Source organism: Arvicanthis niloticus, chromosome 4 (genome assembly GCF_011762505.2).
Source record: "Arvicanthis niloticus isolate mArvNil1 chromosome 4, mArvNil1.pat.X, whole genome shotgun sequence".
NCBI lineage: Eukaryota > Metazoa > Chordata > Mammalia > Rodentia > Muridae > Arvicanthis > Arvicanthis niloticus.
The window spans coordinates 85,311,589-85,330,059 of record NC_047661.1 but is presented as its reverse complement, the minus strand read 5'-3'; the positions used below and the strand labels follow the sequence as shown (position 1 = coordinate 85,330,059).

The following is an 18,471-nucleotide window of genomic DNA, read 5'->3' as shown; positions in this document are numbered from 1 at the left end:
AAGATTATGCATTTCTGGGAACTGCGAAAACCATTAAAAATGAGTTATTACCTAGGGTGGTAGTTGTCACCCACTGGTAGGACACAGGGCACTTTTACTTATACAAGGCCATAAAGGTGATGGTCAGATACTAAGGGAGATAAGTCAACAGTAGGTATCTATTGGTTTAATAATTAGCCACACACATATTCTGGTAAAAACTTACTACCTAGAAAATGTTGTGATAACCAGGGTCTAAAATGATATAAAAAGACAACTGAATGAAGCATTCTGAAGCAGTCCCGAAGACATCATGGCCAAGCTCATTGTTGTCACAGGTAAGCTGGAAATCAGACATAGAGCCTTAGTCTTGCCTGAAAGAAGCAGTTTTAACTCTACTATATTATGTTTTTGAATTCTTCATTTATCATTTTAAATTGGGTCTCTTTATTCGGGATTTCTCTAGCTCTCATAAGTTCATCTGCTGGGAGAACATGTATGCCTACATTGATGCCACAGGCATGGCACTAATGTCTCACCTTCACTCCAGGGTTCTTTGCTGTTTGGTTTTTGGCCAGCCATTCATTACACCATAACTCTTCCTATGCCTCTTTACTGAAAATGCAATTCTGTGACTGTATCCGGATTGCTGTCTGGAAGGCTATTTTGAGGGATAGAAATAAGTAGGATCTGAGATAGAACTATCCACATTTATTACCTCTTCTCTACTCAGCATCCTTTCACATTAGTCCTCCATTGTGTTTTTTCTTTGATGACATAGAACTGTCCTAGGTAGACAAACAGTGATCTGAAGTGTTTGAGTTTGTCATTGTTTCAAGCCAAGTTGGTCAAAGCTTACTACTTTCTGTGCATCTGTGATTCAGAAACTTTGTACACTTTCAGAAAGTTCTTCAAAAGACTTGAATCTCAATTTATAAAAGAATCAGATTAGAGGAGCTGTAATTTCATGATGATGATTCATGCCAAAAACTTACCACTTGAAAAGTACACTCAGAAGGTTTTCCAATAGAAAATCAATTTTGTGTAACTAATGAGATACCACGATTCAAAAATAAACACACACACACACACACACACACACACACACACTACCATCACTACCATCCCCACTACCAACACAACAATAACAACATCACACTCACACACACACACACAGAGAGAGAGAGAGAGAGAGAGAGAGAGAGAGAGAGAGAGAGAGTAAACAAGAATACAAAAAGTCATCAACAGAAATGATTTTCATCCTAAACTGCCCACTGAGAGTCAAAAATGGAATCTGGAGTGAGTATTTTCTCTCGCAATTACTTTTAACCGATGATTTCAAACATCAAAAACTCTCCAGGAGATACTCAGTTCTGTGCTTTAGAAGTTGTATCAGCTGGGGAAGACTTGATTTATTACAACTCTTAGAACTAAGATTCATAAATGTATGGCCAGTAAGCACTTGAAATTTTGAATGATTTCAGTCAGAAATTCTTGTAGTTGTAGTAGATTTAATGTTGAATAACAATTAGGACATGGAGGGTGAAACATGAAATATTGATAGGTTGGACTACAAAGTAAAGAGAAATTTGAAAGACATGATAATTTAAGGTCTCCATAGTGGCAAACCAATATTTTTATTTTTATTTTTATTTTTTTGCCAAAGTCAATTCTCTTGTGTGTTGTAATAATGATCTACAGTCAGTAAGATGGTCCACAAGGATTACAAATTTTATGTTACACCAACTGTTATGGTTAAACCAACTGATTCAGAGAAATAAATGTGTTTTCTTTCCCCTTCTCTCTCTAGGTCTGGCAATTCTTCTGAATGTACAGCTGGGTGAGTTTTTGATCAAACCTTTCATCAACATAAATCTTTAATCCTGATTCATTATTACTAATGCAAATTTCTGCCAGTCAGGATTCATTTCCTTTTGATATATGGACTCAAATGGCAAGAGATAATTGATTAGAGGAAATGCAGTATTTTGCTTCCTAGGAGGAGAATGGCATCAGTTTCCTCTGCTGTCCTGACTAGTGAGATGAGAGTTTTGAAATTGGCAACTTCTGGGTTTTAAAGAAATTGTGCTTTTTGACTATAAATTTGTTACAATTTTAAGCAACCAGGTCATAGTCATTGGCTGATTTATAAGTTGTACTCATTTGCACAAATATTCACAGCATTCATCACTTCCTGGATAACATATATCTCATACACAGCAAATAAGATAATAAAGGCAAAATTGTTAGCCAAGGTCACAGGCATCCACATCAGGACACTATTCCTCTGATAACTTTCCACAGGATCATCCTATCAGCTGATGTGCTACTATACCAATTGGGCTAAGAACAGGCCAACAGTAGGGAGTTTCAAACCTGGCAATATTGACCCCTGCCTGTGTACTCACCTGATCTATGCCTTTGCTGGGATGCGGAATAATGAGATCATCAACACAAGTGAGCAGGATTTGACTGACTATGAAGCATTAAATGGCCTGAAATCCAGGTAAAGTCAGAGATATAGCGTTTGGTATCAGTGTGCCAATAGTTGCTACATCTCATTGCTTCCTAAAAACGTATGTCAGAATTAACAAAATTGCATGATGATTCCATCAATGTATTCTTCAGTTTTAAATTGAGACAGGCTGTATCTTTATCTTTCTATTTATTTTATTACTACCGGCTTTGGAATTCTTCTTATACATCTCTAGGTCTCACAACCTTATTAGGATATATGCTACCTCACCCCATATTTTGTATGTGGTTAGGTTTCTTCCTATACATAATTCTTGAAATATTCTTCCTGGTTCATTGTGTGGCTTGACCAACACTATGTTCTTATCTCTCTGTGAGAATCATCATACTCTTTTCAGAATCTATGTGTTCAAATATTATCGGTATCACTTGCAATTCAGACCACATTTTATTTGTCTTTTTCCACCTATTTCACTTAATTCCATGTCTACTATGTTCAGGTTCACAAATATATTTGCAGAAAACAAACCAACCCCAACTTTCACTCTTTTAATGTTTGAGTAGTATTTCTGGATATGTGCAGAGCAAACCACATTGTCCATTCATCTAATTCTTGATAATTAATGTGACTTAAGGTGAATTTGTGAATCAAGCTACAATTACTGTTGGCACACTGACATCTCTTGAAAACCTTGAGCATGTGTGCTTTAGAGATAAACTGAAGAGTGCGTTTTTTGATCATGTTGCAGTTCTACCATTCTGAATTATCTTTATAATGCTTTGTTCTATAACTCTACTTTGGTACTTTCATATCATCCATGTCCAATTTTTTTTTATTCATATACTTGATAATATTGATTAGGTTTTACCTAATCCAATATTATAGCTGCCATGAGAGACATGAGAAGATAGGCCAATGCAGTTGAAATCTAAATTTATCCTTTAATCATGGTGTTAGTTTGCTTAATTCAACTGTTACACAGTTGTTTTTCTTTGAGAAATGTCTTTCCAAGGATATTCCCTTTTGTCCAAAATGATTTATATTCTTGACACTTATTTGCTGATTTGCGCATTTTATATTAATTCATTATCATATTATACTTTGCAATTATTCTCATGAGTCTAAACCTCTTATCTTTATTCAGTTTATTCTTTCCCTTTTTTATTCATGAGAAATAAATGGACAAAGCTATTTTAATCTTTCAATAGTAGCTTGTAAATTTGTGATACATAATAAAAATATTCATAGTCTAAATCAATCAAATGGAAGTATCTCCATCTTCTTTCATTAATTCGGAAGCTTCAGATCTTATGTTTCTGTCCCACTGTATTTTCAGTTTATTATTGTCTGTGCTGCAAGCCGGGGTCACAACTTCATTTTTGAATTACTTGTGTGAGCATTGTTTTCTTAGGAACATTCTGCTGTGGGACTTTTGAAACTTATGAGTGGGAATCCACATGTTAAATAGCAAAGATGTACACAATACTTTTCTATTGCCTATTTGTTTTCATTTAAAATGTTATCCCCCTTCCCAGTTTCTCCTCCACAAGCCCCCTATCCCATCCATTCCCCCTGCTTCCATGAGGGGGCTCCTCCACACACCCTCCCACTGCTGCCTCACTGCCCTAGCATTTTTCTACTTAGGGGCATGGAGTCTCCACAGGACCAAGGGCCTCCCCTCTCATTGATGCCAGATAAGGCCATCCTCTGCTACATATACAGCCGGAGACATGGGTCCCTCTATGTGTACTCTGGTTGGTGGTTTAGTCCCTGGGAGCTCTGCAGGATCTGGTTGGTTGATAATGTGGTTCATACTACGGAATTGTTTTTCTTTTTTACACTATCTGCTCTGGCTGTGTAAAAGATACCATAGTAATGGAAACATCAGTAGTGTGGTTCATCTTTTCTCTGTCAGGATTTTTTTGTTTGTTTGTTTTTGGAAAACATCAAAAACTGTAATCTTTGCTGATTACTTCAAGACTAGAACTGTGAGCCATCAGAAGGTAAATATCACTGCTCCCAAGAATAATAAATGCTTAATAAATTCTGTAAAAGTTTTGTTATATTTAACAATAAATTGATCACTTATTTCCAACAATTGACAGGTTAGGAAGTTTAGCCATACCAATGCTCTGAAAGACTCAGGTGACATCTTCCTTTAGTAGCAATAGTATCTTTAGGAAAAATCTAAGTTATGATTTCCACCTGAAAATGAGTTCAAAAAAAGTCTTATATTTAATAGTGTCCCTTGCACGTCTTTCATCAAAACTAAATGGACTACTGAAAGCAATGCCTATCCCTACCATAGATCACAGAATCTGAAGCTCTGAGGATGGGCAAGAACCCTTGAATTTTAATGTCTTCTCAAAAGTGCTGATCAACTACTGTGGAATCTGATGTCTCAAAACAAGCATTTCAGTGAAGACATATACTTCCAACACAACTGATTTGTATTAACTGATGAAGATTGGCAAAACAATAAAGACCCAGATATTTGTCAGTTTTGTTACTAGGGAGAATGTGAGCTATCTATGGTTCTAAGTTACTTGCACAGAAATGCAGTCACTATACTACTTGGTAAAAAATTCTCAAATTTACTATTATTTAAGAGGCCTGTCCTAAAACTATGATAATGAAGAACTTTATTAAAAATCACTCAGTAGTGAAATCACACTTCCTCTGTAATATGATATTATGTTAGAAAAAACTGAATGGCATGAGAAATATTTTGATATGTGTCTTTTTCTGTCATTTTTGAGGAACACGGAGCTAAAAACTCTCCTGGCCATTGGAGGATGGAACTTTGGATCTGCTTCGTAAGTTCTATTTATATGGGCTACTGGGTTTTATTGTTGTAGGCAGGCTAGAACTATACAACCACAGGTCAATTACTTCATATTTTGAAATCGGAATTAAAGGAAATATATTGGGTAAATAGGTTAATATGTAAATAATTACCATAGAGCCTCAATTTAAGCAGTAAATATTGTTTCTAAGTATACATATGGCCTTCACAAATTCAAATTTGGCCTGATATTTTAAGATGTATCTTCTGAGAGATTTTTAGCTACTAAAAATGATTTTCATAAACTATTTAATATCTTTCCAACCAGAGGAGGGTCATATTCTCCTTTTGAGTAATTAGTTGGCATTTTTCCTCCAACAAGACCACACCTAATCATTCTAATCCTTTAAATTAGTAATACTCTCCAGTGACTATATATATATATGTATGTATCACATGTATATATACATATATACATACACATTTATACATACACATATATACATAAATATATACACACTCGCATGCACACACACACACACACACACATATATATACATGACATAAAACAATGGCCCCTAATTAAGAAGAAATTTTCTTTGATCAACTATGAACTTGGGGTGTTTGAAGGCAAATATGATGAGTTAGCATGGACATAAACTTAAAATGCAAAGGAAATTTGTTAGTAGATAATATGGGCCTGAGAAATAAAGAGTATTTTGAGGTTAAGTGATGTGAGTGCAAAGGGAGGATGAGAGAGAAACAAGGCACCTTAGTAAAGGACAAGGAGTCAAAAATCAGCTGTGAACTCTTTTGTTCCCAATGTGTCCATGTCATAGAAGCCTAACACTAACTTCTTTCAATATACAAAAGGTTCAGTACTATGGTCTCAACCCCTCAGAACCGTCAGACATTCATTAAGTCAGTCATCAAATTCCTTCGCCAGTATAAGTTTGATGGCCTCAACCTGGACTGGCAGTACCCTGGGTCTCGTGGAAGCCCTCCTAAGGACAAACATCTCTTCAGTGTCCTGGTGAAGGTGAGCGAATTCAAAAATACTTTTGGTCCTAGAAGCTTTAAATCTCTCCATTTCAAGAACTATGAGTACTTGTAGAGCAAAACCAAACAAATATAGAAACATAGAATCTTAGCACTGTAAAAGTCCTAACTTATTATTCATTTATTCAACACACATGTGAGCCATTATTTCCGTGCTGTTTTAGAACCATAGTGAATCATCATACACCCTCTAGGGAGTGAATCCAGTGTCATGATCATCATGTTACAGGCAAAATGATTAATGTTCAGAGAGTATTTGAGTAACCTTTCCAGAATCACAGAGCTAGTAAGTAAGTATCACAACTACCTGTGTTGTTTGCATACAGAGTTCAATCCTTATAAGCCAGAAGTAAGTGGATACACTTCTAAGCAAAGAACAAGGCAGAATGTTTTGCTTCATCAGTCACGCATATGAGGCAATCTAGGCAATACATGAAGCATCTTAATAACTGGCATGAAACACCAGAGTGCAAAAGAAACCCAATGTTGTGAGTACCTGACCTGGTTTTAAGAAGGATTAGGAAGTACTTGTGAGTAAGTACTAAGTCTGAGAAGGACTCTGTTGTTATTAAATTGGGTAAGGAGGCCTCTATCACAGTGAAGAGGTTGAGATCTCTGAAAAAGTGACTTGGTAAGACATGTGAGTTCAAAAGGCATCAAGTTCTGATTATGTGGGGACTTTATATTTATTTAGGGATACGTAATTCTCATGCAACACCTTGTGTTACTTTGACGGGTTTGAATAATAGTCAAGAAATATGACAAGACACAGCCCTTTGTGACATAAACTACTAATGAATTGACATGGTCCTGATCTGACAGTCAGGTACTGAGGTGGGACACAGAGTCAGATGAAAGCCAAAGGCTGATGACCTCTGGCTTTAACTCTCTTACTGTACTGGGGACCAGAAGCTGATGGCTTCTAGCCATTTAACTCTCTCTTGCTATTCTGGGGGTAAGAAGCTGGTGGCTCTGGCAGTTTAACTCTCTTGCTATTCTGGGGCCAAAAGCTGATGGCTTATGCGAATTTAACCTGCTGTGTTCGGGGGCCAGAAGCTGATGGCTCCTGGCAATTAATTCTCTTAAGTGCTTTTGAGCCCATAAGTTGATGACTTCTGTCACTTAACTTCTGCCAAAGCAACAGCAGCTTAAAGAAAGAAACTAAAGTACTTGGGACCTTTGTTTTCTGAGTTAGGGGGCACTTGCTGGCCAGGAAAGAGGCTTGGAGTTCTTTATCTCTCTCTTCCCGAGCCACAAAGAAAGGAAAATAAAGAAAGAAGGAAAGGAAGGAAGGAAGGAAGGAAGGAAGGAAGGAAGGAAGGAAGGAAAAAAGGAAGGAAGTGAGGGAGGAAGGAAAGAAGGAAGGGAGGAAGAAAGAAAGAAAAAAAAGAAAGAAAGAAAGAAAGAAAGGAAAAGAAAGAAAGGAAGGAAGGAAGGAAGAAAAAAAAAAAGACAGACAAGGTCAGACACCCAGAGACACATACACACTGGATGAAGCAGAAAAGGGCTACACACACTTTTATTTTTGCTTTCAGTTTTTCATAGTTTTGCAGACAAAAGTTCCTATGAAAGAAAAAGACTACCTCATAGATAACATGTTAGACAAAAGGGGAGTTACAGAAAGATTTAGATAGTAAGTTCAAAACAGTGTTTTATTTTATGATGTCATAAGTTCAAAGCATCAGTTTCACATGGCCTTGCTCTAGCATAGTGTGTCCTAATCCTTGGACCTGAGGTAGAATAAACATTTTTTTTTCTTCATTACAAAACTTTTTAAAGCTTATTTATCTTCTAAGTGCAATTTATGAAGGCTCATTGTATTCCTTATTATGCAACCCTTACTTAATTTCTATGAGATAGGGACATGTTCTATTTGTCAAAACTAACTTTATTATATCCAGGAGTGGATTAATATTCACTGTTAAACTTCATGATATGAAATTTGATTTGATGTCTTGTACTTGAGTTAGGATGAGGAGTAGATGATCCCCAATAAAAATGAATAGACTACAAAGCAAGGCTTATGGTGATTCCCTTTCAGGTCTTTAAGCAGGCAGGAAATAAAAACAATCAGGGTGAGGTAAAAATGAAACTCTGCTCAACCCAAATTTATTGTAACCAGTGCTGGACCACGACTTCTAGTGTTGGGCCCAGACCCTTTTACTTTAGTCATATTTGGGAACAAACTAATTTGAAAAAGAATATTCAGATAACAATGATCTCAGTCCCAAGATTACAACAATTTAATAAATGTTTACATTGAGATTACTTATAAAACACATCTGCATAATTTCATAAGAATGGGTACTGTTGACTCAGAACCTACCCAAATTTGGGTGTCTGTGGAGCCCCACTGAGGTAAACATAATGTGTGTGGTTGTCATTATTGTCAGGATGGCATAAGATAACCGAGAAGTCAGTAGGGCTGTTGTAAAGCACTAATTATATCACTCATAAAGATGGGATTTGTGGCCTAAAACTGATTCTCAAGGCCTTAAGAGGAAAGGGTTTGAGAAAAGTAAATTCTAGCAGATATAGGAGGAGCCTACGTCATCAGAAAACAAAGGATCGCCAACATTGTAAAACTACATTATTGCCGGCATTCCAAGAAGAACAGTTACACATCTCATTCTATTGTGAGGGAAGTGGTATGTTTACCTTTCCTGGGTTCTCTGGTGTGCAAAAAGACCTTTATGTCCTAGAAAGACTGAAAAGGGGTTTTAAAATTCAATTTCTCCTAAAATGATTTTTAAAAATATTGTTTATTTTTTTAATTATGATGTACATGCTGTTCTTCTAGATATGAACCAACAAATTATTTTCAATAACACTCACTCCACGGATTTTTAACCAGCCTCTGGAAAGTTTCAATATTAAGTACTAATGAATGACAAGATATTTTTTTGTTAAATATCTTTGATAGAAATAAAACCTGTACAGTAAACTAAATCATGCTTTTGACTCACATTTACAATTCTGAGTGTTTTCATTAATCAAGACAAAGTTTTAACACACATACTACAATTGATAGGTTTAACACTTGAAATCGTCTATTGCACTCATCTTCTCATGGCTTTGACCAGTAAAATTTTCTCATCAATGAATCCTCTTACCACATGGCAAAATGTGGAAGTTTTCTTTCTTCATTTTATAAAATTTCATTTTAACTTATTTCCTGCACTATTCCAAGATACTTCCCACCTCCATGCTCACCCAAGTTCATGTCTTTTCCCCACCTTTCTCAAAAAAGAAATAAGGCAATGAACAATGCCCACAAAACATATCAGAAGAAAAATAAGAAGAAAAATGAGCATAACCTATCCATATATCCTATGAAACAATGTCTGTCACATACAGATAATACAGCCATGAGAGGAACCTGAATCTGAAGGCATGATTAGACTCACGTAGAATCCTGTGGATTATAAACAGGCACTGAATTGGACCTCTTACTCAGATCTTACCACTTTCTCACTCCAATATTTGAATAGGCATGATACAGGTCCTCTGAGCCAGTTCAAGCAGAGAGCACTGCCAGCATCTCACTGCACCACTGCAGGAGGACACAGGCTCAGGTCAAAGTCGCTTACAGAGTGCTGGATTCAGAACGAGCTCTGACCAGACATTGGATTCCTACAAAATATTTTTAAAATTTCTATACATATTAGGTAGCCATAAATTAATATCATCAATTTTAATACTTTATTGAGGTATTGAAAAAAATAAAGTAAAAGAAAATTTGTAAATGTGCACTGAGATAATTTTATAGGACTCGTATTTGTCTTTAAAAATACCACATATAATATGCAAGTACATTGTACTTTTTTGTAGGAAATGCGTAAAGCTTTTGAGGACGAATCCACTGAGAAAAACATTCCAAGGCTGCTCCTCACTGCCACAGTAGCTGGTGTCATTGCCACAATCCAGTCTGGTTACAAGATCCCTGAACTCTCTCAGTAAGTGAGGATCCAACTTCAGGACTCCTGTGGGAGTTTAAGCAAAGGTCACTTATTCATGGGCTTCTTGTTGCTTCAAGGTGTTGTTTATAGGCAGTGCTATGATTACACAGGTGGGAAAAGTGGTCCTAAGAATAATTCTAACTTTATGTTTACTGATCTTATGAATAACATGTTTATCTATATAAATATTTCATATGTTAAAACAATGTATTTTGATCACATACATTCACTAATGACTTGGTCTCTAAATCATCCTAAGAGCTTATAACTTACATTCCTCTGAATTACAGGTTTTCTGCTTTTAGTTTTTAATGATGTTACTATCTCCTTACACAAATTCTAAAGCCAACATGTGCATGGCTGTGGGTTCATCCAGTGGAATGCAGGCACCTACTAATGGCCACATTCCTAAAAGAGGTTGACTCTTGTTCGTTTTACAGCCATTAAATAACAACTTCTTTACAATATGCTGGGCTTGGGAATGGAACTCCCTGCCTAAAATGCTGCAATTTTCTGACACTTGCTATCCAGTAGGTATTGTCAGTACAGCACCAACTGCTCTGAGATAATGTTTCCAACAGCCACATCCGGTGAAGAAATCAGCATTTCCTCAGCTTCCTTCCTTAATTCAGCAGCAATAAATTCTTCACAAACCCTCTTATATCATATTCTTTCAACCTTACACGTGAGGGATGTTAGTAGAAATGTCATGTTTAGAGCTGAGAACTCGGATTTAATTAAGATTCTGTGCTTTAACCAATAATGAGTGTATCAATTAAGAACTTTTCTTCAAAAAGAGCAGAGATTCTGGAAAAAAATCTTGAAAGCATATTATATCTATGGAAATAAATGCCTATCTGAATGGCAGTTTAATACTATGACAGTCTAGGAAAACAACAAATGCCAGTTCCATTTTGGGCCTGTGAGTTTCTAAGGCACGAATGTTTGGTCAGATTTACTTTGACAGGTGTAAAATACACCCAATGTTAGGCCTCATATACAGTCAGAAAGCAGGTTATTACCTCCATAATGATCATGTCTTTAGTGAATAATTTGTAAATGTGTTGGTCGTGTAGCATTCAGGATCTATCACTGGTTGTAATCATTGGTGTCTTTTTACCTGAGAAGACTACCTTACATAAATGTCATGGTGTAGGCTTCCTATAGGAGGAGAGATTGACTGTAAGTTTAAGGTTGGTTTCTCTGTGTCTAGAGCTAATGTGCCTTGTGTTCATCAGTATGGTTTTAGCATCAAGTTATGTTGTACATCATAGAGCATTTGCAATATGCTGGATTGTTTTTGGTGTCTCTGATGACTGCAAGAAAAATTGTATGCTTTAGAAATATAACATGCCTGACACTGACATTTTCATTTAATAGCTCATGTCTTTTTGCAGCAGTATTATTACTCATGCAGATTACTTGTATTCAAATATATGATGAGTATTATAGTTTATTTAGATTATGAACAAGTATATTAACTTAATTCAATTTTCTATGCCCTATATTTCTTTCTAAGGCATTCTCTATCCCCTAGTCTCTCCAAATCCCCATGCTTATTTAAGTACATTGGCAGTCTAACTCCTAACTGTTTCATTTCACTGATGTTCTAGTATACCTTTGATTTATTTTTGTTCTTTTGAGTGGTAGTGGATAACATTACCAATACATTTTTTTCAACACCCATAGCTATAGAGAAAATGAAATCAGAGAACTAGGCAGGGGTACATGGGGAGAAAAATGATGCATATATTAGGATGTATATTAGGGAAGAATACAAGGATGAACTTGAAGACGTGTAACCAAAATATTGATTCTAAGACCTTTCTCTTTTTTTCCAGGACTCTTGACTATATTCAGGTCATGACATATAATCTCCATGATTCCCAGGATGGCTGCACTGGAGAAAATAGTCCCCTCTATAAATCTCCCACTGACTCTGGAAATAATGCCTATCTCAATGTGGTAAGACAGTAACAGATTCAAGTGGAATTGAGAGATTAATGCATGAGCCTATGCCGTTTCATGTATCTGAAAAGCTACAACTCAGCAATTTATTTGGAAATCCGATTTTATTTATTGTTTATAAAATCACACAATTCATGATATCAGAGCAGGAAACTAGCCTATACAAACACAGGTCACCAGATACACTAGCAATAAGTTTACTTTCTGCCACTACAGGATTCAATCATTACCTACTGGAAAGAAAATGGGGCGGCTCCTGAGAAGCTCATTGTGGGATTTCCAGCATATGGGCATACCTTTATCTTGAGTGACCCCTCTAACACTGGAATTGGTGCCCCTACTGTTTGTGCTGGCACACCAGGGAAGTACACAGGTGAAGGAGGACTCTGGGCTTACTATGAGGTCAGTATATCGGTTGTAGTGTGCTCAGGGAATTACAGAGCCATTTCTCTGTTTGAGTACTAGAATCAGCTGAAAGTATATGCTCATTGTATCCAGCATGTACGCTCCATAAGCAGATACAATATCTCAAGTTCTTACATATTTTTTTCTAGTATACTTTCATATAGTCAATAGCAAGAGATACTTTAGAATATACAAGTTGATACAACAGACCAAAACCTAATATTCATGAAAATGACTGTAGGGCATTTATTTCCTGCTAAGGTGGATTCTAAAAACACACTACAAGTATGAGAGTAACATATGATCATTTTAAAAATAACTCAAGTATTAGTATGCCTTTTGTGTCCTTGGTTTGTTTGATATGTTGACATCAAGTTCAATGTCCAGAAACACGTATAGATAGACGGAATCACAGTATGGTAGTATAAGCTATGAAGATTACTGTGAACCCTCATGACTAACACTTAGAATATCAACTTTTAGGAGGCAAGCATATAAGAATCATCAGTTTGAAGACTATCTTAGCTATCGCTTAGGAGAATATTTCAGAAAGTAAAAATGTAGTAATGAGGACTAGTGATGCATCTCAAGTTAGATCACTCCCTTAGTCTGGGGAAAGGCCTAGATGTGCCCTGTAGAACCAGGAAATTCAAGGAAATGTCTGTTTACTGGAAGACAAATAAAATAAAACTCCTTAGAAAATGCAGAAAACTCCACAAAAGAATGGAGAAATGATAAATAAACTGAATGTTATCTTTCCTTCTTGGCATTAATATTTAAAAGATCTGAATCTGTTTGTTTAAAGATTTGTACATTTCTGAATGAGGGAGCCACTGAGAGCTGGGATGCCTCCCAGGAAGTACCCTATGCCTATCAGGGCAATCAGTGGGTTGGCTATGATAATGTCAAGAGCTTCAAGATGAAGGTAAGCTTAGACCACTGAATGTGATGAGATTGCAGCCTGATTCCCAGGAGATCAAGTGACTCATCTCCTCTGTTTCAACAGGCTCAGTGGCTCAAAGACAATAAGTTAGGAGGTGCCATGGTCTGGCCCCTGGACATGGATGACTTCACTGGTTCTTTCTGTCACCAGGGAAGTTTCCCTTTGACTTCTGCTTTAAAGAGAGATCTGAATGTACGCAGTGCAAGTAAGTGACACTACAATTATACTCATAGTGTACAATGCCCTGCATTCATTCAAAGGCTGCCTGGACAACCCCATCCCCACTCCTGAGTCATATTTTCAACTTATTTATGTGCTCTTTTCAAAGTGATAGACACTTACCCACCTGTTCAGTTCCATTAATTTATGTTACACATTTACTGGGAACCAGGGCTACCTCGAGGGTGAGGCAGGCTGTTCTAGGTCTACTAAGTATTCCAGTTATATGAGTCTGCAGGAACTCTACACACCCTCACTTCCAGATTTTTCTCCTCTTTTAACCATATCAACAGAGTGCAAATCTGTCCCTTTGTGGACTTTTATCAGAAATACTTTGGAAGTGCTGACATGCATAGTGTCTGTCCATATTTTCTGTAATGTGTAGTATATTCTGAGATTTTTAACAAACTCATTTACCCAATGAATATCAAGGAAGTATTGCTTATGGCACTGATGGTGAAAGCAATACTTTTAATTGCTAGTCCAGCTTGCTCTGAGGTAGATTATAGAGACATGGAAATAGGTTAACCCCTGGGATGATGTTGCAAGTTCCCTAAATACTATGTCTGGATTTATTATCTGATATAAACTGAAAGACTCTGAAGTCAGTTTGTTCCTCTAGTCCATGTCACCTAGATTGTACTTTTCTTCCCCACTTGCCTCCAGGGTCACCTCTGTGTCTTGTTTTGTGTGTTCCAGGTTGTTACACCTCTTATCCAGGGGAGCTCTAGCCAGTAATTTGTCCTGGAAACTGTCAGAATAAAAGCAAGTTCAACAGCCTTTCCACAGATGACTCTGCATCACCCTTCCATGGAGAATAATAGCACTAAGTCCTGGGCTTGCCAGAATTGAATCCCAGAGTAGTACTACTAAGATGGATGTCTTGTCTGCTATACCAGCTGGGAAGAAACAAAGAATGATCTTCATCTGTCAGCTCTGGCTAAGCTCTGAACATTTTCTTTTGCTTCCTGTAAAACCACCTTGCTTGTTTCTTGCTTATCATAATAAATTGCACATTTAAAACATCAGCATCTCTGGTGCTTCCTGTGCAACTTTGAGGAAATCGTTTCTGCTCATGGGTTATAGTGGTAAAATGGCTGTGGGAAGTAGTGGTTAAACTCAGTGGCTTTGGGTTTTCTCTTTGACTTCAGGCTTTCTCATATTGAGGCTGAGATGGAAATGTTTAGCGATTGGTTCAGATTGAGAATGACAACATGAAGAGTATGGGTTTGTGTTACTTTGTCTATAATCTAGAAGTAGCTACAAGTAGCCTCAGGATGACAGCCTACACACAGTGATGTTTGATGTAACCAGTTTGGTGCAACTCCAAGTGATTTTTACATGTCCTGAGAAACCAGAGCTGTTTGATCCCTTCTTGAGTTTGCAGCTTTGGAAGACCTCTGTCTTCTTATGACTTGCTGTCTGAGTATTGAGGTTGATACAGGGTCCTCCTAAACCACCAAATTCCTTAGCACCATGTTTGTTTTACAGCCCTCTCCCCTCCTTTTCTTTTGGTTTACTTGGCATTCACTGTCAAATGGCATTAAGTCCTTTTGCATACTTTGTTCAAGAAGTAGTTATAGATTTTACCATATTCACCTTCTTTGAATGTAGTTCATTTTGCTCAGACACTTCATAAGTGTCTTCAAATGTTATTCCAACAGCATCACCAAGCAATCCCACAATATTTATTTATCACAGAACTCAAGATTTTACTAAAACTCAGCCAATCTCAAACTTTCATGTACCAGTCACAAACAGACTCATTCTTTGTTGTTTCTCTGACTTTGATTATTTTCAAAACCTGTTATTTGTGTTAACATACATATTTTATTACATTGATAATTTTTATTGTCCCTAAAGATAATGTCTCTAAAGAGCTTTTATATTTTATCATTTGCCAGCATATTCAGTTTAATCTAAATTGCATGCAATTAACCCTATGTAAACTTTTTATTCACTGATAATGATAATACCAATTCTTTCTTTATCTCTCAGTCAGAAGATTACTCTAGACATAAATTTACAAATATCTCGTCAATGTCTATTTTCAGTTTTTGAACATATATCTAGAAGTAAAATTGCTATGTCTTGTAATCAAAAAGAGGACCCCACCATCGTGAGTACAAAAGCAGATAAAATTTGACTCAGAGGTCTAAAGAAAGTCTAGTTGGGCAGGTGTAGGCATGTGAGCAGAAATTCTGAGACTTCTTAGGTAGAGCAGTAGGTGTTGAATATACTTAAATAACATGTAAATATCAGCAAGCTATTCATAAATTTAACATATATATATTTCATTTTACATATTACTTTTCTGTATATTCTACATTTTAAATATATATTACAAAATATCAGGAATATATAGACATGTCCATTAAAGTAAAAAAACAACATAACTCATTATCATATTTGCTTTTGACACATATAATCATTCACATTATAGGGTTTATTTTACAAAAGAATAACTATGGTATAGACCTAGTGAGAGTCATATCTATTCCTAGTTCCTAACTTCAAAGCCCACAGCTGACATGATTACACTGTACTAATTATTTTTTATTTTTTATTATTTTTTTATTCTTAAATACTTTTTTACAGTCCAGTTTTTATCCCTTTCTCAGGGGTGAAATACTCTCAGTACTGCACATTCTTTCTCATTCATGTGTCCTTTGAATTGTTTCAAAGTTCCCCTCCTCTTTTAAGGTCTTTCCCAACTTTCTTCTGGACACTTTTCGTTTTTCTGACCACGCACAAATCACTGAATTCACACTCCCCATTCACAGATTATGGAATACTCCAATCTTTAAAGCCTCCTGTATGTCCTTGCCCATTACCATATTTCTGAGGGTAAACAATGAGAGAGTTTGCTGCCTGTTAGCTACAAAATCTACTCTGTGAGTATACAATGGCAAGCACATGGGTACAAAGCTTTATTTCTCAATATTGCCTTGGAATACAGATTTTGGGGACTCAATAATCTTTACTAGGTCACATTTCTGACTTTGCTGCTTTTGATCACAATTAGTATTCTATTGTTGTGCACAAAACCACTTTACACTTTTTACTTCTGTTGCGCTCATTTGCAATATAGAATATTCCTGTAACTTCTTTCTAAAAGTACTTTCTTTTTTTTTTTTTTTTTTGGCAAGTAAGCAGTTTATTAGGTGTCTTGGAAGCAACATTTTGAGAAGGACATAAAAGGGAGGAAGGGCAAGTGAAGTCTGAGCTAAGAGAGAAGCTAACTAGCCATGGGCATCCTGCAGGCAGGATTCTGATGCTAGGATGGTACTTCTGAGAGGTCCTGAAGGTCCTGAAGGAGGAACCTTTATACATCCATGTGACTGGTCGTCCATACCAATTGTGTCAGTGATTTTGGATGAGGGGCACTCCCCAACTGCCCAGCAGGGAAGGAATAACTCAGAACCCTTCTATCTTCACATGGCCGCTTCCCCAGAGTACCCTTGCACGGTGATTGGGCCTCATACAGTTAAGATGCCACGATATCCAGGAATGATCATTTACTTAAACCTATAAACTATATCAGAGCTAAATTACAAGAAACCCTCCCCCCCCCCCCAAATCTCCATCTCAACTCCAGGTACAAATCTAATCATTCAAGTAGTTCCTACACAACCATCTCATGAATCATCCATCAGGAAACTGAGCATCACATAATTCTCGGCCACAGCCTTGCTCGAGGTAGCCTCAAAGAGTTACTCAATGTAACCACCCATTGAAGAAAACAGGCCTGGTGGTGCTTCAGAAGCTAAACTATGATAAAGACACAAATTATACCCTCTCTTTTGGTGGGGAGATTAGGAGATGAATCATGGCTGCACAAACATCCAGAAACAAATTTAGGTTGAACTTACACATTTTAAAAAATGACTAAGCCCTGAGAGGGATGACCTCAACGTAGCTAGTGAGTAGGACCAGACAGCTTTAGTGGGTTAATTGAACATTTCATGTTGGTTGAATGTGACTTCTCCATGGGATAGGAGGCAGAAGGGAAACTACTTGAGATATCCATTTTTATATTCAATTTTCAAAGCAGACACAACTTCTACCTCCAAGTCTGGCTAGGTAAAAGGGGAAAAAAATCTGTCTCTATAATCTCCAAGCATTCTCAGTGGGAATGTGTCACCTGCCCCCATGACAAGGATGGATCTGAGCTAATCACTGAAACTTACAGGATTATATAAATGGAGAAGGGTGGGACTCTGAAATCATTTCCCCAGCTTAGTCCTGAGCCCTGAGTACTGGCCTCAGGAAGACATCTCTGAACTGACTCCCTAGCAAGGACACGGGTGCCTCCCTAGCAAGGTGTAATGACAGTCTTCTCACACTCAGATGCTACAGCTATCATTTATGCCCGAGTTATAAAATAAGGTCAGGGAACCCAACATTATAAAAAGAAATTAATTAAAGTGAGAAAAATTTAGCAACACTGTCCAAGAAGCAAATGGAAAGAAAGCTAACTGATTTTTTTTAAATGTACTTAAAACAAAACAAAAATCTTATCTAATGTCCAAGGTCAGCAGAGTGGCTTCTATGTTTTATAATGATATTTAGTAAGCACTTACTGCAAAATTATGAGCCAGAGCACTGCAGGATCTTGAAAAACGAAGGTCCATTCCAATTCTAAAATGGGATGAATCTCCCAAAATTCCTCTCAAGG

General features: G+C 36.8%; 1 protein-coding gene across 1 annotated transcript; it reads left to right on the top strand.

The window, feature by feature from the left end:
* Positions 1 to 257: 257 nt before the first annotated feature.
* On the top strand, positions 258 to 14,800 carry LOC117707238 (chitinase-like protein 4). Its single transcript, XM_034500673.2, has 11 exons — positions 258 to 317; positions 1,790 to 1,819; positions 2,284 to 2,485; positions 5,215 to 5,271; positions 6,114 to 6,279; positions 10,131 to 10,255; positions 12,100 to 12,223; positions 12,443 to 12,628; positions 13,437 to 13,556; positions 13,638 to 13,779; positions 14,493 to 14,800. Exons 1-11 carry the CDS (start codon positions 293 to 295, stop codon positions 14,522 to 14,524), a joined length of 1,209 nt encoding a protein of 402 aa, XP_034356564.1. The 5' UTR covers positions 258 to 292; the 3' UTR covers positions 14,525 to 14,800.
* The last annotated feature ends 3,671 nt before the right edge of the window (positions 14,801 to 18,471 follow it).